This window comes from Varanus komodoensis, unplaced genomic scaffold (assembly GCF_004798865.1).
Source record: "Varanus komodoensis strain SLA01 unplaced genomic scaffold, ASM479886v1 scaffold1, whole genome shotgun sequence".
In the NCBI taxonomy this organism is placed as follows: Eukaryota; Metazoa; Chordata; class Lepidosauria; order Squamata; family Varanidae; genus Varanus; species Varanus komodoensis.
Genome location: NW_025335268.1, coordinates 54,347,850 through 54,374,801, shown reverse-complemented (window position 1 = coordinate 54,374,801; position 26,952 = coordinate 54,347,850). Strand labels below are relative to the sequence as shown.

At 43.1% G+C, this 26,952-nt stretch overlaps 1 protein-coding gene across 5 annotated transcripts in view; it reads left to right on the top strand.

Moving 5' to 3' along the window:
• Positions 1-21,382, top strand: part of NT5DC1 (5'-nucleotidase domain containing 1) — a 140,448-nt gene extending 119,066 nt beyond the window's left edge. For 3 of the 5 annotated variants that reach the window (XM_044426147.1, XM_044426129.1, XM_044426148.1), the window contains exon 12: positions 10,706-12,719. In XM_044426147.1, the coding sequence (XP_044282082.1) occupies positions 10,706-10,824 (119 nt within the window). In that variant the 3' untranslated portion in view covers positions 10,825-12,719. Of the gene's footprint in view, positions 1-10,705; positions 12,720-17,139; positions 17,440-21,345 lie in introns of those variants that run through there. The other 2 variants (XR_006414308.1, XM_044426138.1) reach the window with 2 other exon arrangements.
• Positions 21,383-26,952: the final 5,570 nt, after the last annotated feature.

The window sequence follows — 26,952 nt, the reverse complement described above, 5'->3', positions numbered from 1 at the left end:
GTAAACAAAGATGATATTTTCAACTTTATTGATAAAATGAAAGCTAATAAATCATGGGCCCAGGTGGTATCCATCTGAGAGTTCTAAAGGAACTCAAGTATAAGGTATAATACAATAGCTGACTTCCTTACAAAAACAGGTAACATTTCCCTAAGATAATCCTCTGCACAAGAAGATGAGAGAATAGCCAATGTTAACACCAATTTTTAAAAAGGGATCCTTGTGGCAGAATTCAAGAAAGTACAAGCCGGTCAATTTAACATCTCTTCTGAGAACATTGTTTGAAAGTGCTATTAAGAAAGAATCAGTAAGCATATAGAAACATAAGCCCTGCTGGGGTGGAAAATGATTAACATGGCTTCTGCTAAGCTAAGTCCTATCTTACTAACTTTTCTGAGTTCTTTGAAAATGGCAATACAGATGTGGACATGGGTGACCAATAGACATAGTTTACTTGGACTTTCAAAACACTTTTGAGAAAGCCCCTCACCAAAGATACTTGAGTAAACTCAGTAAATAGTCAAGAAATGAGAAAAGTTACTTAGGGATCAGTAACTGGTTAAAGAACATAGGACAAGAATAAATGGTAAGTTCTAGCAATGGGGAGATGTAAACAGTGGGGTCCCACAGGAATTTATATTAGGACCAGTGATTTTCAAGTTATTCATAAATGAGCTGGAATTAAGAGGGAACACTGAAGTTGCTATAAGCTTTCTAATAACAAACCGTTTAAGGTGGTTAAATAAAAAGGGATGCTGAGGAACTCCAAAAGGACAGTGAGGATGGGCATCAAAATGACAAATGCAGTTCAGCATAAGCAAGTGTAGAATAATGTATGTTGGTGCAAAAAAAAAAAACCCAATGACAAGTAGAAACTGTTGGGATCTGAGTTACCAGTGACTGATCAAGAAAGGGATCTTGGGGTTCTGATGGACAGTTCAGTGAAAATGTCAACCCAGTATACAGCTGCTGTGAAAAAGGAAAACTCTATGTTCAGCATAATTAGGAAAGGACCTGAAACAAACCTGCCAGTGTCATGCTTCCCATATACAAATCTGTGGTGAACTGTACTTAGACTACTGTGCACTGTTCTGATCGCCACACCTAGAAAAGGTATTACAGAGTTGGAAAGGTGCAGAAATAGGCAACAAAAATGGTCAAGGGCCTGGAACAACTTCCCTATGGGGAAAAGGTCATAACGGATTTGTCAGCCTGCAAAAAGCACCTTTCGATCATATTCTCGGCAACTTGTATTCAGGGGCACTCTTCCTCTGATTCTGGAGGCCATCGTGACCCATAATGCTCTACAGCTTATCTTCCATTTATTTATCCAATCCCCCTTAAAAACCATACAATTAATCTCCATCACTGTTTGTTTGTGCCATGTATGTCCCATCTTTCCTTCGAGGCTGTGAGCGTGATTTTCCTCTTCTCCACGTCATCGCTGTAACAGCCCAGAGGTACGCTAGGCTGAGTCTGCGACTGGCCAAAAGTGACCAAGTAGGCAGTAGAACCCAAGTATTCTGAATTCGAGTCCTAACTAGTACACCATCCTGGTCCTCACTACACTGCATCTTGTGAACCCATTAAATAGTACTACTTCTGTTCCTCTGGCAACAATTTCCTGCCATTCAGCTTCACTGTCTGGTACCATTCTTCTGGTGAAGAGAAAGACAAGGGCAGCTGCGGTTCACAACTAGGGAGCCACTTCATGAAGGTTTCACTTTCTCAGCACTACCCATAATTTCATAAACTTCCATCTCCATTATATAGGAGTTTCCTTTTCCAGCAGTTTGTAGAAATTTCCAGACTGCTTTATATATATATATGAGACAGTTGCTGGATGACTTGAGCTGCTCTCTCTGTATATGGATAATATTGCAAAATTATTAGAACAGCACAAACGATTTATCAAATTGCCAGAAACAAGTTGTCGGTTTGTCAAGTGTTCAAGGAAATAACTCTTTAGATAATGATCATCTAATCTAACAGAAGACATATTCAAAAATCCTTTTTGAGATATTCTTAGGGCTTTGTAGATCTTAAAGTAATCCATATAATCTCCTGAAATGGAAAGCGTTTCTTCACAAATAACAGCCAAGATAAAGGGAAATATTTTACTAAGCTGTCCAAACAAATGCTTGTGCAGCTTGTCCAATAATAATGGGAAAAGCAGTCTGGTGTGAATCCAAATTGACTGCCCCCAACTGCTGACCAGGACAGGTATGGGGGTGACACACTAGGCTTTTTAGCCTGGTAGATCTTTACTTTGGGGAAATCTCTCTCTCTTACAGAAGCTCTAGGCTAGTGCAGCAGAGAGACTTGGTTCGGAATCTCTGTGGAGAACACAGGCTTTGCATCCAGTGGGTCCAAAGTTGCCTCCATCACACAACACCCCAGTTGGAGGCTATTACTTTCAGGGTAAATCTATACACACTGGTACCAGGATATTTCACCCAGTCCTCTCTGGCCAGCATATCTTTTTTTAGTTTTTGTAAAAAAAAAAAAAAAAAAGAGGAATTTAAAAAAATAAAATGACGGAAACCGCTTTATTTCCCTTTGCTACTGTAGGATTTCAGTGGTCCTGCTTTATTTGTTGAAATATAGACCAGGAAAAATACTTACAGTTCCTTTAAAGCAATCAAGGATGGCTCCAGCAGGCTGTGCAGTTTGGATGGAGCCTGAGCTCCTCACCTTTCCTTCTTACTTCTCCCCATACACGATTATAGTTGCTCTTCCTCAGTTCTAAACTAAAACTGTGCCTGATTTTCTTTTCACCAGAAAAATAGCAGGAATTCCGGGGCAAAAGCTGTACCATTGATAAGTGGCAGAACAACAGGACAGGGGGAGCACCTTGTCCGTGAGCTCCTTTACCCAGCACACACACACACGTGTGTGTGTGTGTGTGCGCGCGCGCGCGCGCACATGTACCAGGCAACAACTTCTCAAATTCGTTTAAATGCTGTTGTTTGTTTCATTTAATTATTTGTATTCTGCATTTAGGAGCAACAATTGTTCCAGCACAGGCCCTTTATAATGGACTTTAGCATCCTGTTGTTGCAAATAGATACTGCCATATAACATCATACATACACATCATGTAACATCATTACAAATTTAATATATTTGTAAGGTGGTCTGAAAGCCATGGCTGAAGAGTGGCTTATTAAATTAAATAAGTAAAATATTCAATATCTGTATGCAGGACATACCTTCCTAATTAGTGAATCCAACCCTAACAGTATTGGGTCATGTTTTGCTATGTACAAAACACGTATCTTCACACAGTGAATGTGTGAATCGTGTCTCCTTCCCATTCCTGAACAAAAGATCCTTAACTGTGGCATTTCGATTATGTGACTGTGTGTGAGTTCAGGCATGCAGCCTGGTGCTCATTATGATTAAAAGGGAGATCAGAAACATGTTGGTCTCATCTCAGGGGTTTTTGTTTTGGCTTAGTTTTTGAGCAGTGAGCTTCCCATGTTGGATCTTGCAAATTGGCGATCAGATGTCTCCCATGTCATAACGAAACTTTGGAAACACCAAAGTCAGCAAGAATAGCAAGAATAGAGCGTTCCTTCCCCATGCTGGGCGGGAAGTGATGATCCCTGGCAGCATGCCCTTGATACTAAAAAGAGAAAAAGATGAATTAAAGAGGATGCGAGATAGAAAGGGAAGATAGGCTTAGAAAGATGTGGCTTTTTTCTCAAGTGAAAAATGCACATCAAAAGCTTTAAGACTTATTTAAATGCTAATGAAATAAATGACCGGGCAAAATGGGGTTTGGTAACCTTTCTTTGATTATGTCAGCCTTGCCCAACCTTTTGCCTTCCAGATATTTTGTCCTGCCACTCTGGTGCTGCAGGTTGGGGCTGGTGGCAGTTGTCCTTTTGGGAGGAATGCAGAGCAAAAGTGCCCATGGCTGTGTGTTGCCTTGTGTCCCTTTTCATGCAGTCTGCCTGCTCTTAGCAGGATTAGCCTGCGCTCCTTGCGCTCCTAGCCGTGCCTCCCACGTCCATTCTTGGCGACTTTTTTCCAGGTCCTCTTCAAGCAAGTCTTTGTTTTTATTACTGTTTAAAAAGGAACTGGTGTATTTCACAACCTTGCCAAGCATCTCTCTCTTATATCTCCATAACCCACATAGTGATCTCTAGTGCATTTTTTTGTAAGACAAAAGGTGCCGGAACTCATGCAATTATTTACCTTTCGCACGTAGACAATCACTGTACACAAACCCACACACGTCAGTTGTGCAATGAAACATAATGGTCGCCGCCCTCAGTAAGCACTCAGCGCGTGACCACACGACCAATCACAAGCCGAGCAGCGCCATCACAACCAGTGTGAAGTACGCGTGCATCGGATTCAACACACAAGCAGCCTGCATGCACCATTTTAATGATTTTGCCGCCAACCTCCCTGGAACACCTGCTGCGCTGCGCCGCACTGCTGCCGCTGTCGCCATGCCAGACCTGAGGTGCGCTGCCGAGCCGGAGGCCAGCTGATGCCGCTCCCGCGGCCACCGCTGGGCCACCCCGGGGACGGAGGACGCCAGGGCCATGCCAGGGCCACCACCGACGTTGCAGAGGAGGGCACCGCCATCCTGCCTCCTGGCGGGATTCCATGCCCCTCTCTGCTCCCCCCCCACCGGCGTCGGTGAGAGCAACACCGGATTGGGGGGTGGGGTGTGCGGGCGGGCGCCGGCTTAACCCACCGGATGTGGCCTGGGGCCGGCAGCTGAAGGGTGATGTCCAAAGGGCGGTCACCTCCGTTTGTGGCTGTGCGGGGCTGGGCTGGCGGGGGGCTAGGTCGGTGGATGGAATTTATATCGGGGGGCTAGACAGGGAGTTTTATACTGTTTTAAAGTTTTATTGTATTTTGTTTTTATGGAGTCGTCCCTGGCCATGTCGACAGTTGAGTTACCTGGGGAGCGAGTGGGCGCCGCCATTGGGGTGGTCACAGGCAATGAACATTACAGCGGTGGGGGTTTAACGTGTCCGCGTAGAAGGAGGGACAGATGGCTGACACCTGTCCCTCCTTCTGGTTCTACCCCCAGCCAGAGGGTTCCAAGTAGTCTTGTCAACCGCCCCTCAGGTCTGACGGTGCAGCTGCTTAATGCCAGGTCGGCCCACAATAAATCTTCCCTCATCCATGACTTGATTGTGGATGAGGGGGCCAACTTGGCTTGCATAACAGAGACCTGGGCAGGAGAGGGTGGGGATGTCACCCTCTCACAAATGTGCCTGCTTGGGTATCTGGTTCAGCACCATCCACGCCTGGAGGGGAGGGGAGGGGGGGTCACTTTCGTTTACCAAACCTCCATCTCCCTCATGGAGCTTCCAGTCCCTTTGAGGCCGGGGCTGGAGTGCCTCTACTTGGTGCTGGGCGACCAAGACAGATTGGGGATTCTGTTGGTGTACCGTGCACCCTTCTGCCCAACAGTCTCCCTGCCTGAGCTGACGGAGATCGTCTCGGACCTGGTGTTGAGGACCCCCAGGATGTTGGTCTTGGGGGACTTCAATCTCCATGCTGAGACTGGTCTGACCGCGGCGGCTCAGGACTTCATGGCCTCCATGATGGCCATGGGGCTGTCTCAACATGTCACAGGCCCGACCCATGAACGTGGACACACTCCGGACCTGGTTTTCTCGACGGGGCAGGAAGAGGGTGGTCTGAGGGTGAGGAATTTATGTCTGACACCCCTGTCATGGTCAGATCACTTCCTCGTGAGGTTTGTGCTTGAGAGCGGCCTCTCCCTCTGTAAGGGTGCGGACCTGATTGTGTGGGTCTGCCCCTGGAGCTGGATGGATCCGGACGAATTCCTGAAGGCCCTGGGGGAGTTTCATGCTGACAAGACTGGTGCTTCTGTCGAGGCTCTGGTCGAACTATGGAACGGGGAGATGACCAGGGCTGTTGACACAATCGCTCCTAAGCGTCCTTTCCCACCAGGCAGAGCCCACTCTTTCCCTTGGTATACATCTGAATTGAGGGTGATGAAGCAGGCCGGGGGATGGCTAGAGCGTAGGTGGAGGAGATCACAGGATGAATTTGACTGAACACACTTAAAAGCCCATTATCGGGCCTATGCTGTGGCGGTGAGGGCGGCAAAAAAGAAATTCTCCGTTTTCATTGCCTCCTCAAAATGCTGTCCAACAGAGCTTTTTCGGGTGGTACAAGGGCTGGTCCGTCCTGGCCCTAAGAAAGATCTGGTTCCACCCTCAAAGGCCCGCTGTGACGACTTTGCCAAGCATTTCAGGGAGAAAATCGCTCAGAGTCATCACGAGCTAGACTCTACTAGTGATTCAGAAGCTTCTGGGGAGATACCAATGTCACCGTCTGGTCCAAAATTAATGGATGAATTTCAGTTACTGCGGCCTAATGATGTGGACAAGGTGCTTGGATGAGTACATCCCACCACTTGCCTATTGGACCCTTGCCCATCTTGGTTAATTAACAACGCCAAGCGCGGGATTGGGACCTGGAACTTGGAAGTGGTTAACGCTTCTCTGAGGGAGGGTCGGGTACCTGCCCCTTTAAAGGAGGCGGTAGTCTGACCGGTCCTGAAGAAAGCGTCACTGGATCCAGAGATGGCCACTAATTATAGACCAGTGGCCAACATCCCGTTTCTGGGCAAGGTGTCGGAGCAGGTGGTGGCGAGACAACTCCAAGCACTCTTGGATGAAACTGATTATCTAGACCCATTTCAGTCCGGCTTCAGACCCGGGTACAGTACTGAATCTGCCTTGGTCGCCCTGTATGATGACCTGTGCAGGGAGAGAGACAGGGGGAGTGCGTCCGTGTTGGTTCTTCTGGACCTCTCAGCGGCTTTCGATACCATCGACCATGGTATTCTTCTGGATAGGCTAGCGGGATTGGGGTTCGGAGGCACTGCTTTGCAGTGGTTCCACTCCTATCTCAATGACCGATTCCAGAAGGTGGTGCTGGGGGACTACGGCTCTGTGCCATGGCAGCTATGCCATGGAGTACCTCAGGGATCCATTTTGTCCCCTTTGCTGTTTAACGTCTACATGAAACTGCTGGGAGAGGTCATTAGGAGGTGTGGGCTGCGGAATCATCAGTACGCTGATGATACCCAGCTCTACCGCTCATTCTTCACCAATCCAGGTGAGGCAGTGGCTGTGCTGAACCAGTGCCTGGCCGAGGTAATGGGCTGGATGAGGGCCAATAAACTGAAGCTCAATCCAGACAAGACGGAGGTCCTGTTGGTTGGCAGATCGGGCTTCGGGGAAGGTGAATTGAACCTAGTCCTGAATGGGGTTGCACTCCCTCTTAGGGACAAGGTCCACAGCTTGGGAGTACTCCTCGACCCAGAGCTTTCACTGGAAGCTCAGGTGACAGCAGTGGCGAGGAGCACTTTCAGCTTTGGCTGATCCATCAGCTGCTCCCCTACCTGGAGAACGACTGCCTGGCAACAGTGACACACGCGTTGGTGACTTCCCGACTTGACTTCTGTAATGCGCTCTACATGGGGCTGCCCTTGAAGACAGTCTGGATACTTCAATTGGTTCAAAATAGAGCTGCCAGGCTGCTGACGGAGACTGGGCATTATGTTCACATGACTCCAGTTTTCCATCAGCTTCACTGGTTTCCCATGGAAGTCTGGGTCCAATTCAAGGTGTTGGTTATGACCTATAAAGCCCTTAACGGCTTGGGTCCTGGTTACCTGAAGGAGCGCTTGCGTCCATACGTGCCCTCCCGCCCCTTGAGATCAGCGGGAGAGCCCTTCTCCGGGAACCCTCTGTGAAGGAAATTAGGAGGGTAGGTACTCAGAGGAGGGCTTTCTCTGCGGAGGCGCCCAATCTATGGAATCTGCTCCCCAGAGAGGTCTGCCTGGCGCCATTATTTTTCGGCGCCAGGTGAAGACCTTTTTATTCAAACGTTATTGTAATTGCTAATATTATTTGTTTATTTTATTCTTTGGCCAGGGCAACTTAATTTATACTGTTAAATTATAATGTTTTATATTATGTAATTTATTTATGATTGTGAGCCGCCCTGAGGCTTCGGCAAATGGGGCGGCATAGAAGTTCCCTAAATAAAAATAAATAAAATAACCTGCTACACTCAACAGAGAGATTCAAATCCACGTGGACCAAACATCAAATTTTCAAAAGTTACTGTCGAAAATCTGTCAAAAAAAGGTCCTGGAACTCTGTTCCGGTGCATTCTATGACAAAAAAAGCACTGGTGATCTCTCTCACAGAGCTTCCTACTACTGCTGCTTTGTACTTATCTCATATGTGCAGTGTAGAATGTGTGTGGTGTATTCCGACTGTGTTAAGACAAAAAAGCAAAGCACCAAGATTGTACTTCAACAAGGGCAGCATTTTAAATAGTTTCACCTTGGTCCTTTGCTGGGAAAGTGCATTTGCACAAACATGACATAAATGGATGGATGGATCAATGGCTCAATAGAATCCCAAACTATGTGGTTGTGCATAGGCATCTCTTTGAAGGCATGCATATTTTTTTCCCACCGTTGGTCTAATATATCCTATGTATTACGGCATCAGTGGCAGTGTAGGACCAGTAATCCTCAGTCCATTGAAGGATAACACAGATATAAATGTAACCTGTCGATGGAACAAAAAAAATGACTGGACAGAAATAGGCAAATTTACGCAGCTTGAGTAACAATGCTTTTCTCGTTCGACTGGGCTTCTGCATCTCTTGTTGTTGTTGATGATGATAGTCACGAAGTCGTGCCCAACCCACCACGACCCCATGGACAACATTCCTCCAGGCCTTCCTGTCCTCCACCATCCCCCTAAGTCCACTCAAGCTCATGCCGACGCATCTCTTATTAGTGCCATTTTATTATGACCAGAAGCGGGAGATATAGGACATGATCAGTTCTTCTTTCAGAAGAACCCAAAAGCAAAGGCCCATGGTGGCCTTGTTCTTATTTATATCTTATTTTTCAAAGAACTCAAAGTGGCTTACATCATTCTCTTCCCACTCTGTCTTGTCCCCACAACAGCAACCTCGGGAGGTAGATTGGGCTGAAAATCTGTGACTAGTCCAAAGCCATCCAGTTAGATCCATGCCTGAGGTTGGACTAGAACCCAGGTCGCCTGAGTCCCAGTCCCATGCTCTTAACACTGGCTCTCTCTTGTTCTTGGTGGCAGGTAGAAAGTGCAAGCCAAATAACCTGAACCAGCAAGCCATTTAGTCTGAAACCCAGAAGTCACCATCATAGAAAAGCATAGCAAAAGCACGGCAAGCCATATTTACAACTTAATGATAACATTTAATGACACTAATCAGTTAAGCAGCTAAGCATCTGACAGCAATAAATGTTTGCATATAGTGGGTCTGTGTAGTTCATGGGGTAGCAACCGATTTGGCTTCAAGGGTCACAGGTAGGATTGTGCTGGGAGTCCTTGCCTGTTTACATGCATATCCCAGCAACCTGCTGGCATCCATGGCTAAAAAGTCAACCTTAGGAAGAGGACTGGGGAGGGAGTGGAGCGCCTTCTTCCTACCCCCCACGCCGCCCCTTTGTGTGCTAGTAGCAGTGCCAGGGAAAAGTGTTGAGTAGCAGGAACCCCAGGAGAAAAGGCCAGCTGACCATGGGTGGGCTACCCTGATGTAAATCGCTCTAAATATAGTGCCTGCTAACTAACAGAGACAGGAGGGGAATTAGATATGGATCTCTCCAATAAGAATATTGGAGATATTATTAAATATTACAGGGAGAAGAAGTGATCAGTGCCTGGCATTGAGCAAAGCTTTTGTATTCCTGTGAACTTAGTAGCTGTTGGCTTGGAATCAAAAAGTGGATACTACATTCCTTTATTTTGCAGTTGGTTGTGATCTGTAGCTATTTCTGCAAGAAAACAAGTTCAGGCTTATTTTCTTTAATGTTCATTATCTGAAAGAGAATTCAATGCAGGATCTGAAGCCTCTGGGCATATAGTCACAGAGCACTTTGCATCTGGAATCTGTCCCTGGCTTACTTAGCAGTAGATGCTCCCTAGCCACTCATACACTATGAGAATCAATAACACATTGAAAAGTGTTTAAGGAAGTTTTCTTTAGTATCAGTAGAATCATGTAATGAAATAGCTTTGCTTTTTTGCCCACATCGTTCCATTTCCAGAAGGGTACCCATGTTCATGTCACAGAAAAAGCAACAGTCTTGTGCAGCTCAAATTTCTTTTTGATACCAAGGCTATTTTGCATTGTTGTAAGAAAAAGAGTGCAAGAATGTGGCTGTAGCATGATGATAGAAAACACTGTGCTTGATCCTATTCACACAAAATGGTGAATTCAGAGTAGAATGGGAAAAATAAAAAATAGTTTATTTGCTTTAATACACTGGCATGCATAGCCTATATTATAGCTAAGTAGTGACTTGTGTCATGGCCTCACGCCTTACGGAATACATTTGTAATTTGCTTCTCAATAATCCAAATTGCAAGTAAGTTGGAGGCACTTTTGTTCTATTTAATCAACATCTGACATCCCCAGTGGGATAAGCCAAAGTATAGGCCTCATACTTAAGCATAAATCCTATACACCAAATATGTAATCATGCGGTCTGATTGAATTCTTACAGTGGTAAGCACAGAGATAAAGAGCTTAACAAAGCAAAATGCTGCTCTTCCTAGCTTACTGGGGTTGTTAAGATGTAATGTGAGTTGCATATCCGATCAACGTATGGTATGTTTGTTTCTTTCAGATTTACCTCTGGATTATAGATTCAACAGATTTTCCTCCAATAGCTCAATAACTGCTGGTTACTATCCCAGACCTCCAAGATGTTTACTATCAAGTGATGAGCCAATGACAGCCAAATAGGAAAAGACAATCCAGGTGGCTTTATGTTGCTTAAATGAATATATCAAATTGAAGCAAATCTGTTTATTATGGTTCATGACCAAATTGAAGTGAATATTTCAACCTTATATATAGAAATGAATGTATTAGTTATGATTGGGAAACATGCAAATGAAATGCTGCCTTAATGCAAAAGTTAACTCTAAAATAAAAAATAAACAATGCAGACAGACTGCCCCTTCAAAAAAAAAAAAAAAAACCAAAGTTGTTGTTGTTGTTGTTTTACATGACTGTAATACAGGAGCCCTAAATATTTGTGGCAAATGTTTTCTTACTCAGATTTTGGAGAGTTTGCTGCAATCTTCTATATTCATGGAATAAATACTTGGACCAGTATCTTTATCCAGTTTGTGCATTGCATGGTCACCATGATTCTCTTCTGCATAGAGTAGGATCATGCAGACACATCTGCAGCACCACATTTTGTCCTCCTTACTGGATACTCCAGTTTGCGAGGTTCTTCCCATGTGACAATGAAGACAAGTGCGTGATAAAGGCCATTGCAAATGGGGCTGAGGGTGCACAGAGCAGAGCGCGATTCAGCACTGTACTAATTGGCCCATAATTTCACAGTCTGGTTAAACATCAATATTTGGATGTTAAGCCCTATGGAATGAGAAGGGAGTTCTACTACTTGATCTAAAATCTGTTCAGACCACATTAGTAAAACAAGATCATCCAGGCTGGTTATATACCCATTTTGAAACCGCTTTACAAAATGCATTCTGATAAATGCATGCTGGACCCTTTGGTTCAAGTACATCCTGTGAAATCCTTCTCCGATATGACTCTCTGCTTTATATCTCAATCTTTATGATAAAAGGGAACCTGCATAGTTGTTTAGAAGGGTAAGCATCCCGGATTTGTGAAATAACTTCAGTTGAAAAAGTGGCAGTGAACTTCTTTGTACTACTGTATGGATGCAAAATCCTTGGCAAAACAATTCTGTTCATGTCTAGGCCAATAGTGTTTACTCCCAGTTGATTGGTTATAGATTGCAACCTAACCCTGGAGCATGATGTGCACTTACTTGAGAATGTGTCCCACGAGTGTAATAATGCTCACATCTGAGCACATATGCATAGGATTGGGCTGTCGGCAAGCCAATGTATACATCACTGAACTGTTTCCATTATTAAAGAAACCGTGATATGCCAGAGAGCAAGCAGCCCGCCTTGCATGTGGACTGCATCTCACACAGAAAGGGTGAGCTGCTGTAATAATAATTACCACCCAAAGACCTGGTTGTATAAACTTATCAAAATTTCTAAAAGCTTCCGTCTGCTTTGGCAGCACTCATCTGTGCAAAGTTCAAAATAAAGGTTATTTATCCTGAGAAGCTCTGGATTCTGTTACTTACAGCTCTGCATAAGTAAAAGGTAATGGAACAGTTCCTAAAAAGCACAAGAAGTTGAATTCTTCACTGTGAATTAAAGATGGAAGGAAAACATGTTTTGTTCACCAAACTACAGTTATACTTCATTATTTGTACTTCCAATTTTGTAGTGCAAATTTTTCAAAATGTGTGTACAAAAAGGCATGTTAATAGAGGGAAATGCACACAAAAATGTGTCTTGCCAGTACTATACAAGGGTTAAGAAGAAACTTCATGAGGAGAAACTGCAAAAAAAGTGCATTTGGGCCAGATTCCATACAAACATGTATAGGAAAAGTACACATTATACATGTGAATTGTCATATAGACTTTTTTAATATTGTAAGTTAATGCAGGCATGGGAAGAAAAGAATTTAAGATTAGGAAAGTGGAATTGAGAGATGTGCAGCCTACAGATCTGTTGCATCCTACTCTGGAGTGGGACTGCTCGAGAGTAAGAAAATAAAGAGCCAAATTCAAAGTAATGACTTAATTTCCTTTTTGTTGAGGTCCTGGTAAGGTCAGTGTGGCTTAAGCTCTGGAGTGCACTGAAGTCATTGATGGATTGCATGTCTCTGACATTTTTTGTTGTTGTTGCACCTAAGCATTTTACCAGATGTCCCACCAAAAACTCTTGTAAGAGAGACAAGAGTAATCCAGTTAAATGACCTGGCAATCTGAAGTAGTGTCACTAGATCACAACTGATGAACATAAATATCCCACTGTATTCCCTCCTGTGGCATCTCCTGTCCATACTTTCACTGACTGTTTTACTACCTACCTCGCCACCTGCCACAGCCAGAAATGACATCTGTGTTTTCATCTTCCAGTTAAACAGAAAATTGAAATTCTAAATGGAGAATCTCAGGGTTCCAATTTAGCAAACCAGTTTTACAATCATTTTCATGCACAGATTGCAGAATACATTCAATCAAGACTGCCACATTTTATGTTACACTGTTCATGAGAGGCTCTGCAACCATTGTATGCATGCAGACATATATTTATGAATTACTAGATGTATATCCTTTTTCTTTAAAAGAACTCCAAATGGTTTGCATCATTCTACTCCTGCTCCACTCAGCCTTATCCCCACAACAGCAACCCTGGGAGGGAGGTTGGGCTGAGAATCTGTGGCTGGCCTAGTCATCCAGCTGGCTCCATGGCTGAGTGGAGAATAGAACACAGATCGTCTGAGTCCTGTGCTTAAGAGTACTGCACCACACTGGCTCTTGATATATGAAACATAAACATCTATTTGCCAGTGCAGAGATGAAGTTATTGGAGGGTCTATGCCTGTTCTGTTTATAATATACCTGTTAAAGGCATAATACCATGTTCAGGAGAAAATATAGTAACTCCTAAACATATGGCTGCATTAACACATGACATGGGAAGTCTTAGTGATGGGTTCTGGCCGCATCTTTCTTTTTCCAAAAGAAGCCACAGGGCTTCCAATTTATACTGGAGCTGTGGTGTAGGGAGAAGGTAAATCCGTACCTCCTGTGTTGATTTCTCCATGACAATCTTCCTCCCTTCAGATCTCCCTCCCTTAATATGGTCGGGCAAACAGAACATTTACACTTACTCCAGGACTTCTGGCAAAGGGGGAAATTTGCACCAGTGAATAAATGCAGGATTAAACTCTGCTCTTCCCACACCATGAGCCCAAACTACATTGCTTCTTTTGAAGAAAAAAAAAAAAAAAGATGTTGAGATATCCAGGCATAGATCTGTTGCATCATGTATAGTGTGGCCTTTAGCCCATATCTCATTTCACACATACTGATCATAGGATTAGCCTGAAGGTTTCATTTCTACCAACTTCTTATTACATCAGACAAAAAATAATAATTCATTCCCAATGTATTCACTGTAAGAAAAACAGCGGCCTCCTGAGTCAGGAAAATACAAGTAAATACACAGCCCGTTCATGGCATGTGCTCCTTTTGAGCAAGCTGGGATCCCCCTTTTTAAGAATGAGCAGAGAGATTTATCTGACTCATGAATTCAGCAACTCTTTTTAGACAAGCAGTTCCCTAATAATACATTCTCTTTTCTCAGGAGAAGCTTTTTCCACAAATCACTATAATGGGCAATAGTGACAAAGGTTTTCCTTCTCTTCAACAGAAATAATTATCCTTAGAACTGTTTCTCCCATCCCAACAATACAAAATTGTATTTCCTATATAGAAAACAAGAATTAAAGAATTTATCAAATATTTTTCTACTGTATCGTGCTATTTTGTTTTGTCTAACTTAGAAAAGTGTTCCTATGCCTCAGATTCTAGCTGTTAAACTGACTGGAAGGTCACACAAAAACATTAACTTGTCCAAACAATAGTTTTCAAGCTTTACAATACACAGGAAAAGAGGAGAAAATAATTACTCCTTGGTTTGCCACAAGCTATAGTTAGCCATTGCATCTGAAATGGAAAACTATGCTTTGCAATTGCCCTCTAACCCAGGATATAAAGATCTAAAGCAGGTCAAGAACTAGTGCAATCACAGTTCACGGGGCAAATGGATGGTTTGCCATAAATTGGGAAGTAACCAGTAACTGAATGACAAGTAGGTGTGGGGAGAGAGAGCATGCTAATCCAAAATCCAAGTCATGAACTGTGGACACGGGCACAATATAATCCTGTTTCTCACCACTTCTCCAAACAAGTCATTACTGTTGTCGAAACTGTCCATCCCAGTCATCTTGTCTGAGCAAGCACACCCAAGATCATTGGACAGAGCATTAAACATGTAGCTCCACTGCTGTATAGCTCTCTGGATTGGGCCCTTGGTGGGCAAGTAAGATGTAAGAGAGAGGATGTAAATCTGGAACTCATTAGAATATGAGACTGACACATTTTATCATGTAGGTTTCACTGGATCAAAATAGCTTAAAATTCATTGCTTGAATTATATTGGATCAATAAAAAAGTCAAATAATTCTGCTAATGAGTAAATAAAAGAAGTTTCCACTGTCATATATAGAACTACAAGACAGTCTGAAATACTTTGAAGTTTCAGTCCTGAGCTTAGAAGGCTATGTGGTTAAATATACTGTCACTCCATTCTTAGCTTCTACTTTGACTGCTAATTAATGGGATGTGTCATGGAGACACCTGTTTGTTCTTAAAAAATGAACTAAGCCCCTATCTACCATCACATGGTCAAGGTCTCTAAGGTGAAGGATGCTCCTATAAATTACCAAGCCCTTCAGCCATTTACTTGCTTGTAATAAATTGCATGTTTGAGTCAGTGGAACATCAGAAAGCAGATGTCAGATCTCAGTGGACCAGAGACAGAACAGTCCTTGTAGACATGCTTTGTAATTTTTGTGCCACTTATAAAATAAATACTGAAAAAAAGTTATTGCAAACAACTCCTCTCAGAATGAGATGAAGTCCCAGAGCACTGGCTGCTTCTTGTATTGTGGTTATGAAACAACATTTTCCTGAAAAACCAGTTCAAGTGATACTTAAAATAAACTGATTCTTCCACAAGCAGCTCCCAAAGACTAAATGTCCTGGAGTATAGTAAGTGTCTTTTGTACAGTAAGATAATGTGGAAATCCCGTTAGAATGTTATGGGTACCTTATAGCATTCCTTTGACAAATGCTGCAGTGTGCAACCACAGAGGTGTTTTTAAAAATCCTAAACAGATGTTACTATTCACAGAGGCAAACATCTGAAGCTCTGTCAGTGCTATAACAAAAGCATTATCAACAGAATCAGGCAGAAGAACTTCGTGCTTTCCCAGCCCACGTTCAAATGCATTTCACGTATTTGTTGTTGCTGGAGAGATGAAAACCAGGCTAACCACTTCTGAATACTTTGACGGTTTAGGTTGCTTGGCCTAATTAAAGGGTAGAACACCCAAGATGACCGCTGCACAAATGGGATCCAAAGCCAATAAGAGGTCATCTCATGATTTGAAACTGCACTAAGCCAGACAACCTTTGAGTTTTAACAGCCAATTCAGCATGGTTTTTAAAATCAATCAATAATAATGATTTTGGAGAATAAGAAAAGGGTTGCCTGGTTTATTAAAGAAAAGGAAAGTTGTATTTTCATGGAGATGCTACAACGTGTGATGTTGTTTTTAAATAGAATTTAAATCAACCAGCTGTGTAAAACAAGTTATGGGAGAGATCCATCTACAATAGATTGAAAAGGCACCAAAGTACATGAGAACCAGAATGGAACAGCTCAAAGTATACACGAGCAGCAGGTTAAAGAAAAAAAATTATAAAGTTGTTTTTTAAACATTTTTGATCCAGGAAATGTGACTGTGCTACACAACAATCACAAAGTCTTTTTTGCTTTGCTAGTAGCAAAAGTATTTCAGTTACTTGATGTATTGGATAAAGAGGACTCTCTGCCCTGAGGTTGTCTTGAACCAAGCTGAATCAATCACAGTCCCTTGCAGTCAGTCAATACTTTTACCTTCTAATACCTTGGTTTCAGTACCTTTACCATACCAATTGGCCTCCTGCAAGAGCAGGGGGTTGGATGTGATGTCCTTCTTGGCCCCCTCCAACTCTACTACTCTATGCTCTATTTGTACTGCCCTCCATATGGCACTTTCGGATGGCAACTAAACACATTACAGACATGTCTCAGACTAATCAGTTAATGAAGATGCTCGGTGATATTTCTGGTCCTCTTTTGCAGCCTTTTGGATCAATACAAATATAAAGGAAGTGCATTATGAAGTTCTCAGCTGGTGGTCTATTACTCTATAGGGCTTCACCTAATATGCTCAAACTATAGTTAACACTGGAAGGGTGGTTGAACCAAATGGTTCATTCAGACACCTGTCAAAGAAATGGCCAATAGAGCAGGAGTTCTGAAACCTTGCTGATTCTTGGCAGTAATCCTAAAGCTATGCTTCCTTGTTTAGTACCTCAAGAACCTGGGACTACTGATGTGTGAGGAATTCAGTTTGGAGGTGAAAATCCATCAGATTTCCTCAGTTTGGCTCCCTGGACTCCAGTCTGCTTTCTAAGTCTACCTTGTACCTATGAATTTGCATGGCCTTCTGGTGGGAAGTGAATCCAGGTAAGTCCATAAGGCCAGCTGACTCTGTGCAGAGTTCTGCTCCAGCACACATGAATTTTGAGTTTTGTGTACTTTTGTGTACATTAAATCGTGCAAAGATTTAATGTACTCTGCATTCTTTATGCAAACAAGACACTAGTATTCCTGAGCATTCACAGACTTGATCTTGGCTCAGCTTGCTTCCTGGCCAGGGCCAAGTATGGGAAAAAGGTCCAGCAAGTGCAAGAGGGCCAGATTCCAACCTCATCTTCTCAACCCTTCCTAGGACCTTCCCCACCAATTGTACATAGCAGTAGCAGCAGCATATATTGCACAAAATTGAAAGTCTCCCAAGCAACCTTCCAAACAGCAAAGAATTTATAAAATTAATTTGAGAGATCATGATTATGTTCAAAATTAGCACAGAGAACAAGCAAGGAATCCTATTAAACATGTTATGGAACCTGTTTAGTTCCTACAAGCCTCTAATGTCATTCCCATGAAGTAAAGATACACACCTACACACACACATGCACACACATTTTCTGTCCATGTTCCAGCTATATAAATGATACATTGAAAGTATATCAATTATTATTATTATTATTATAACATTTCTATGCCGCCCCTTGCCGAAACCTCGGGGCGGCTTACAACATGATAAAATACATTGAAATACAATAGTACATAATAAATTACCATTAAATAAAAAAATACAAAAAATACATTGATTTACAAATATAAAATTAAAATTATCAGTATAAAATAAGTAAATAAAAATATAGGAGGAGAAAGAGAAGGAAGAAGAAGTTGCCCTGGCCAGATCATATGTTTTAACAATTAAAATGATGTTTAAATAAAAAGGTCTTTACCTGGCACCGAAAAACCAGTAACAACGGAGCCAGGCGGACCTCTTTGGGGAGTGAATTCCATAGGTTGGGTGCCACCGCAGAGAAAGCCCTCCTCCGAGTACTTACTCTCCTAATTTCTTTCATGGAGGGTTCCCGGAGAAGGGACTCTCCCGCAGATCTCAAAGGGCGGTCGGGCATATACGGATGTAAGCGCTCGTTCAGGTAGCCAGGACCCAAGCCGTTTAGGGCTTTATAGGTCATAATCAACACCTTGAATTGGGCCCGGGCTTTAATGGGAAGCCAGTGAAGCTGACGGAGGACTGGAGTCATGTGAGCATAACGCCCCATCTCCGTCAGCAACCTGGAAGCTCTATTTTGCACCAATACTGTGCCAGCCCTTATACTGCTTTACTGTAATTATCCCAGAAAGTCACCCATGAAACACTGAGGATAGTAATCAGTAAGTTTTCTTTCCACCCTACTTAGTGATCTTGTATTGTCCTATGTTCTTTCTTTTTGATGCCTGCAGTATCCTTAACTTAGTTTCCAAATAAAATTCCATGTGGCAAAAGCTTCATACACCTGCAAGGTCTGCTATGTCCTTCCCCAGAAGTTTGGTACACAGTGCTTGGTTTATGGAGTGAAAAGTAGGGGCTTCACCCCCAAAGTATGAGATGTAATTCATGTGCTTAACCCCTAAGTCCGCCTATGGTCCTCCTAAAACAGTAGCTCAGAGGAATGACACAAAATGGAACGTGAGGAGGGGACTACCTACCCCCTCTCCTACACAACCACTGTCCTCTGCTGTATTTCAGAAGAGTTTGAACTGGTAAAGGTGGACACTAGGTCACTGAAACAGATGGGGGTTTTATTCAGCACAGTTTGCCCATGCAGGATAATTTGGATAAGGAATGCCAAACTGCTTTAGCCACATTCTTGCTTATTCCTTTGAGTCATTTTCACATCCAAGGTGAATAAAGATCAGTGATTAAAAAAAAAAATTAAAAATGGATTTTTAAAATTTATATTGGATTTTTAAAAATAACATGCTTTTTGAGGAAAAATCTATCTAGTTTCCTATTTAAGATATATTATAGTCCAAAGGTTAACCATCGTGAAATAAGGATTAGTTTTTAATTATGTAGCATGAGGCTACAGTGCAATGTTTAAATTTCTTGCAGTGAGTCTTATTAATCCATTCACAATGCCATGCTCTTCCAGAGATTTATGCAAAATCACCGCACAAGAAGCTAAGTGTGAGGAGGAAGGAGCAAGAAGTAAAAATGAAAGTGAAACCTTTTGAGCAGAATACTCCACATATCTTTGAATCTTTCTGTGTATAGCCTGAGGCTTATCACATTATTCTGTCCCTGGAAGAGAAAACCTATAATGGCAACAGCTCATAAAAGGGGCCTAGTGTGGGAATATTTTAATGACGTTCCTCTACCTATGGGTAAGGTGGACATACATACAAATTACGTAGAAAACCATGATTTAAATCTAGTCTGACTAGTGATTTTAATTGCGATTCAAATCAAATCCACTCTGTTCACATCACAGAGAATTTGTTGTGAATTCTGCACCCACTGACTCCTGCACACCAAAAATGCACACCCAGCTACACTTTCCATGAACGTTCATCCTCAGAACAAAAGAGACTCCCTAATTATCCTGGGAAGCACACATCAGTCTATGAATTGCTATGAATCAACAGATCAGAGACCAAAGCATGTTATGTTTCAGAAGAGTAGCATGCATATAAACAGGCGGGACAATGAGCCACGCCACATGCATTTCTGTGGGTAACTCTAACATCAATTGCTACGCCATAGACCTGGCACTCTTACAAAGTGCAGTACATGTTATTTCCATAGAAATGTTATTATCTTATCCCAGTAGCTAAGAGATCATGTGGATTAAGGGTGATACTGAAAGAGAGAGAGGCCTTTCAACTTCACAGCATCATAGACAGAGAACGCCCACCCACCCACACAAATGCCACTGACAGATCTATGTCATGACTTACCCATTTGAACTGCAAGGAAGCTATCAATGGCTACTAGGCATGCGTTATCTCTCGCAACTGCCCCTCAATCTCTTACACTTCCTGTTCTATAGTGCACTTTTCCAAGCTGACTGGGATCCTGTCAGCAGCTTTCCAGTCAAAGCACAAATAGAATTCTGGTCTAAAAGGACCTTGATTTGATCCAGCAGGACTCTTCTTATGCTCTTAACAACAGAATTTGCACTGGAAATGACCAATTGCATGGATGTCAGGACTGAACAAGAATCCTGAAAGTCAAAAGAGTCCAGGCAGAAGGTTTTGGTGGGCAAAACCAAAGGGTACTCAGTTCATGAGAAATAACAATCGTGAGTTATGAGAGACTGCCATTATATTCCACAGCACGTTTATCAATACCTAAAGGTTCAACAGATAAAAGGTCAGAGTGAATAATGCATCTGGGGCAGTGGAGGAGACAGAGAACATGTTGTTAGTCCAATTGATAGAAAGTCCAGGCAGAAGGTCTAAACGGCTGTGAAAAGAGAATGGCTGGTATCTGGCAGGGAACCGGACACAGTGCAAGGCAGTTCCCAGGTTGCAAATGAGCTCCATTCCAGGGAAAATGGAAACTGTCTTTAAGTCAAATTTATATGTACGTTGGATCACATAGAGTTGGCCCTCTACATTTGTGGGAACTAGGGCTGCTGAGCCCTCATGAAAGTAGAAATGCTGCAAATATCTCTAACCCGCTGCCCCAATTCACCAGGGCTTCCTCTTTGTAGCAAGGAAATGCCAGAGAGATTTTCCCCTTTGGATGGACAGGGCAGGGAGGTCATGCTTCAAAAGCCCCTCTCTTTGGTGATGCTTTGGAGGCCTCCTTCTCTCCCCTTTTGCTTCCTCTCTCTCTGTGGTAATGATGATTTTCCACAGTAATTTTTAAAAAATTAATAATCTTTATGGCAGTTGATTCATAAATATGGGCTGTTCGTGTAACTCAGACATTCGTAACTCAGAGACTGCCTGTAGTGTGGTGTGAACAGCACCTCTGACTCTAATCTCACATAGTTCTATCTGCCAGTTGCATTATAAGAATTCATTTTACCAGCTTTAATTTTCAAGCTTATTGAAATAATTGAGGATAAAGTGATATAGAGTTATTTTAAATAAATACATGCTGCTCTTGTACTTTGTTTTGTCCACCCACTGATGAAGCTAGCTCTCGAGCAAAGAAAGCACTGATGATGTTGGTAATCAAGCAATGTATCTGATTCTACATGTAACTACTGTGGTGAGGATTGCATTTGCCCAACACTGGAGGAGTGAAGAACCACCTACCGACGAACTGATTTTAAAAAAGATCTTGGACTGTAACGAAATGGACAGATTGACTTTGTCTCTGAAGGAGAAAGAAGATACAGACTTCTATCAAACTTGGAATTCCTTTTATTACTGGCTAGAGAAACAGGACTATGCATAGACTTAAATGTGTTTATGGACTATCATAAAAAGAAAAAGTATGGGGGGCTGACCCAGTAGTTCTGATGCTTTTGATGAATGATGATTTTTAGTTTCTTTTTGTTAGTAGAAAAATAACAATAAAACTTATTTAAAAAGAAAAAAGAAATATCTCTTGCTTCCTTCTTGAGCTCTAAAGAATACATTGTTTGTGGTGCATGACACAGAGGAATGAGTGGGAGAACCAACTTTAGGAGTTGTCATCAGAGGAGACAACTCAGACCTATCAATCCCATTCAGCTTACCAACATCTAATAATATAGAAGGGTTAGTTTATCACAACAGAGAACTTGAGATAGCAGGAAGTTGCTTTAGAGCCAACTTCCTATTTGATGTCATGAAATAAGAACCTATGAAGAAACAAAGTTTCGGTATACACTGTATGATGACTGTCTTCAGCCAGCTGTCGAAACATTATTCTTTGGAAATGGGGTTGGATATTTTGCCAGGGCTCACTAAGTGTTTTCACCTTCCTCCATTTACGGAGCCTGCTGATGTGGCAGTTTATTCTTGCCTGCAAAAATGTGCAGTGATATTTGGCTCCATCTGACTAACTGTTGGCCTCGGGCTGAAACTCCACTGAGACAGAGCAGGAAAGGAAGGGGCTGGGGGAAGAACCCAGAGGAAGGGGATGCAAATCAGGGGGTTAAATTTCACAAGAGGCCTCCAGGAAAGCTTCTTTCGACTTTCCTTGTGCTTATCACTATTTCTATTCTGCAGGAGGACAGAATAAACTAAGCCACCCAGAATAATACAAGGTTGAAGAGCATGGGTTGGTGAAAATGTAGGCAGGATATGGGAGTCTGATGAACTTGAATCACACACTAGAAGCAGAGAGATGAGATATAAAACTGCTAGTCAATTTAATTCCCTTTATAACTGTATACATTGAGGTACTATTCTATAGGCCTTAACCTTTAAAGCCTTAGACTGGGATTAGAATAACCAAAGGATCACCTCACTCACACATGAACAGGCATCTCCACAGGCTCTTCTCCATGTGCTCTGCATTCTAAAACCGGGCAGATGATCCTGAAGGAATAACCTTTACAGATACCTCCCAAATTATGGAGTTTCCTTCCTATGCAGGTCAATTGATGCCTGTTATTGTTTTTTTAGGTGCCAGGTAATGCCTGCCCCATTCTTCATCTTGATGTAGCATCTGACTTGGACTTTTATTGATGTCTGCCCAAAACCAGACACAGTACTCAAGATGAGGCCTAACCAGTACTTCACATGATTTAAAAAAGGTAATTCTATTAATGCAGTCCAAAATAGCACATGCCATTTTGCAACCACATCACAAGTTCAAATTTATTCTTGACAAATCTATGACAGCTTCTATCACCACATTGTTTTCAGGGTGTTTGCAAAATGATTGCTTTATAATCTACTCCAAAATTTTCTGAGAGATTGTTGTCAGACTGCATGGTCTATATTCCCAAGTTTCCCTTTTTTCCTTTTTATTATTTATTTATGTATTTATTTATTTTGGTATTTGTATGTCTCACCCCTTAGCCATAAGGCTTTCTTGGGCAGCTTGCATTACATTATATTGCAAAAGATAAAACAATTCAATTAACAATACATATAAGCAATACATAATAAAATGTATTAAAAATCAGAACATTAAAAAGGGGACAATAGAAATTAAACATTCAATTAATAAAACAATTTGAAACATCATTTAAAATAAGAAAAGATAAAATTGTAAATAAAATAAAATTGTTCAGCAACTAAAATTATAACATGGCAGTAGCAGCAATAAAACCAATCAACTTACTCACCAAAGTAATTATGAAAAAGAAATGTTTTCAGTTGGCATCTAAAAGAGGAGAGAGAAGTCACCTGGGAGAACCTGAATGGAAGCATATTCTATAAGTGGGGGTATAATAAAAACACCCTAACTATCTCTCCCCTTACTTCACTGTGAGGAGGGATTTGGAGAAGGACCTCCCATAAAGTTCTCAGTGATCAGGATAAATGGGACAAATGGAAATAGACGTTCCCTCAGATATCCTGTCCCTAATCCATTTAGGGCTTTGTATGTTATTATAAGCCCTTCAAATTGGGACCGGATGGCAACCAGCAGCCAATGCCTATAAAGCACTGGCATGATATGTTCATGAAAGCCATCCCTTGTCAGCAGGTGCACTGCCCAATTTTGGGTAAACTGCAGTGACCAGAGCATTTTCAAAGGCAGTCCCACATACAGCACATCCAGGAGTGAGGTTACCAGTGTGTCGGTAACTGCGGCAAGGCTCTGCTCATCCAATAAGAGATACAGCTGCCAAAGCTCGCAAACACCATTCCTGGCTACTGAATCCACCTGAACAAGTGACAACTCGGGATCCAAAAGCACTCCAAAGATACAAACCTCATCCTTTAGAGAAAGCACAACTCCATCCAGGACAAGTCAAAAGTTTCCTAGTTGGACAGACAGACTTTCCACTAACAGCACCTCTGTCTTGTCTGGATTGAGCTTCAGCTTGTCGGTCCACATCCTGTCCATTACCAAGCCCAGGCACTGGTTAAGAAGAGGCTCTGCCTTACTTGGCTTACATGAAAATGAGAGGTAGAGCTGAGTGTCATCAACATACTTACAACACTCCAGCCCTTACCTCCAGATGACCTCTCACAGCAATTTCATGTAGATGTTGAAAAGCATGGGGGACAAAAGAAAGCTCTGTGGAACTTCATGGCACAAAGTCCATGGCACAGAGCAATAGTCCCCCAGCATCATTATCAGGAGATGGTCAGCCAGATAGGAGCAGAACCATCACAGAGCAGCGCTCCCAACATCCAATCCAGCCAACCTCTCCAGAAGGAAAACAGAGTTGATGGTCAAGAAGAATCAACAGGGTTGTGCTCCCACTCTCTCCCTAGAAAGAGGTCATCCCACAGGACAACCAAGGCATGGATCTAGATCTAGATAACCAGGTTCCTCCAGGAGAGCTTAGAGCTGCTTGGCCACAACCTGCTCAATTACCTTGCCCAGATAGAAGATATTAGCATTTGGTCTATACATCACCTGGGTCTAGGCTGGGTTTTTTCAAGAGTGGTGCAATCACAGGGATTTTTAAGGTGAGCAACACCACTCCCTCTGTTAACAAGGCATTAGGAACCTCCTGGACCCAAGCACAAGTCCCCTCTTTAGATTTTTAAATCAACCAGGATGAGCAAGGATTAGGTCAGGCAGAAGTAAACACCCTGTCCACACTCTCAGGCCACGATAGCTGAAACTCATCCAGTAAAATGGAACCAGATGGTGCTCTGGACACCTCCACCAAATGGAAATGGAATAACTGTGGTGTCCAAGTCACTATGGATCCAAGCAACTTTATCCCCAAAGTGTCATGCAAATTCATCACAGTGAGCTTTTGAGGGTTTGATCAGATCTCCTTTTGGGTCAAGATGTAAAAGGTTCCACACCACCTGGAAGAGCTCCTCTGGATGACACTATGAAGACACGATGCTGGTGGCAATAAAGTGCTTTCTCTCTAACCTTCACCACTACAGAATAGACTCAATAATGAGCACTAAGCCATGCTCAGTCAGATTTGTTTCGAGTTTTCCTCCACCTGAGCTCTAGTCTCCTTTCTTGCCTCATCATCCTCAGCACCACCAGAGTGGGGAGAGCACCTGGGACAATTGTGTCCAACACTCTGGTCATCTCCATATTCCACAGAGCTACCTGAGCTTCAACAGAGTACCTACCATGACAGTCGGAAAATCCCCCAGAGCCATCCAGAATCCATCTGAATGCATCAGCTTCTGGCGGCAGACCATCTTACTGAGTCCCCCAGAAAGAGGGGCTGATAGTCCAAACCTCAGGAGGAAGTAATCTGACCATGACAAAGAAGTAGCTGTAACACTCCCCCTCCCCCCATTATCAGATCACCATCTTCCTGCCCAGTCAAGAAAATCAGGTCCAGAGTGTGACCTCTTAAATGCACTGAGCCAAAGACATGTTGGGACAGTCAGATGGTTGTCATGGCTGCCATGAAGTCCTGACCTGCCTTGGACAAGGTGGCCTCAGCATGAAAGTTCAGATCCCAGGACCAACAACCTGGGAGTTCTCAACACCAGGTCAGAGACCACCTCCATCGGCAGCTAGGCAGCAGGGTGGAAGGTATACCAGCAGGATCCCTAATATGTCTCAGTTGCATGGCCTGACCTGAGTGGACAGGAAGCCTTGAGAGAGATACAATCTTGATAGACTATGGCCACTCCCACTCCCTGGGCTATGGACATTCCCACTCCCACATCACTCAAGTTGATGTTGGTTCTGCACTGGGTACCCAGCTGGACAAAGCTGGGAGTGGCTAATCCCACCAGCCTCATCCACTCAGTGAAATAGGCCAGGTAAGCCCCTGATCCATAATTAAGGGAAGTCTTATTATATGCTGGCCTGGCATTAGGAAGCAGCACCACAAGGCTCAAAGGCCTCAGTTACCAGGAATCATCCAGCTAGGGAAAGGACCAGAAAAGGGGATAGCAATAAGACATCTATCTCCTCTTCTTCTGCACTGGCATGTCCATTCCCCAATGCCATCTCTCTCCCTACCCAAAATCACTGTAATTGAAGCACCCACACACTATAAGTAAATATAAAATGATCTGTACATAATACATTGGCATAATAACAAGCCAGACATTAAAAAAGGAACCCTTCTAATTTCCTGTTTTATATCCCCAGCCATCTGACCTTCTCTTCTGAATCCAGTATCTCTACACCTCAAAATGTTCTAGTTGTTATTCCAGATACCATCTCCTACTTACCGTCCTACTTAAACCTGTCCCTACTTATCCTGTCCAGATTCTCCCAACTTCTATTTTACCTTTCCTTCCCAGCTTCCTCTATCCTTCTCCTACACTCCCCAGTTCCTACTTCTTAGCCAATACCTTCTATCTTTCATGTTGTTCCCGGGCCGGGGGGGGGGGGCTGCCTCCAAGTGCCTGCCAAACAAGTGCCGAGTGGGTGCTGCCCTTCAGTGTCACTCTTCGGCAGCCACCCGGAGGTGCCTCCCAGAGGCTAGGTGGCTGAAACAGAGGCCCAGCCAAGGTTGTCCCTGCTCACCAGGTCTGTGCCCCTTCCATCGCCATGCTGTGCTGTGGCATGGGGGGCAAGGCTGCATCCCTGCCAGTCCCGGCCGAGTCCTCTCGCCACTTGGCCAGCAGATGACAGAACACAGGTCAGAAGCAGCAGAAGTGGCAGCAGCATCCCTCGAGGTCGGGGAGGTCATGAGCTCCAGCCGTGGGGGGGAGGCCAATGTTGCAGGTGCAAAAAGGGGGGGGCAACTTTAGC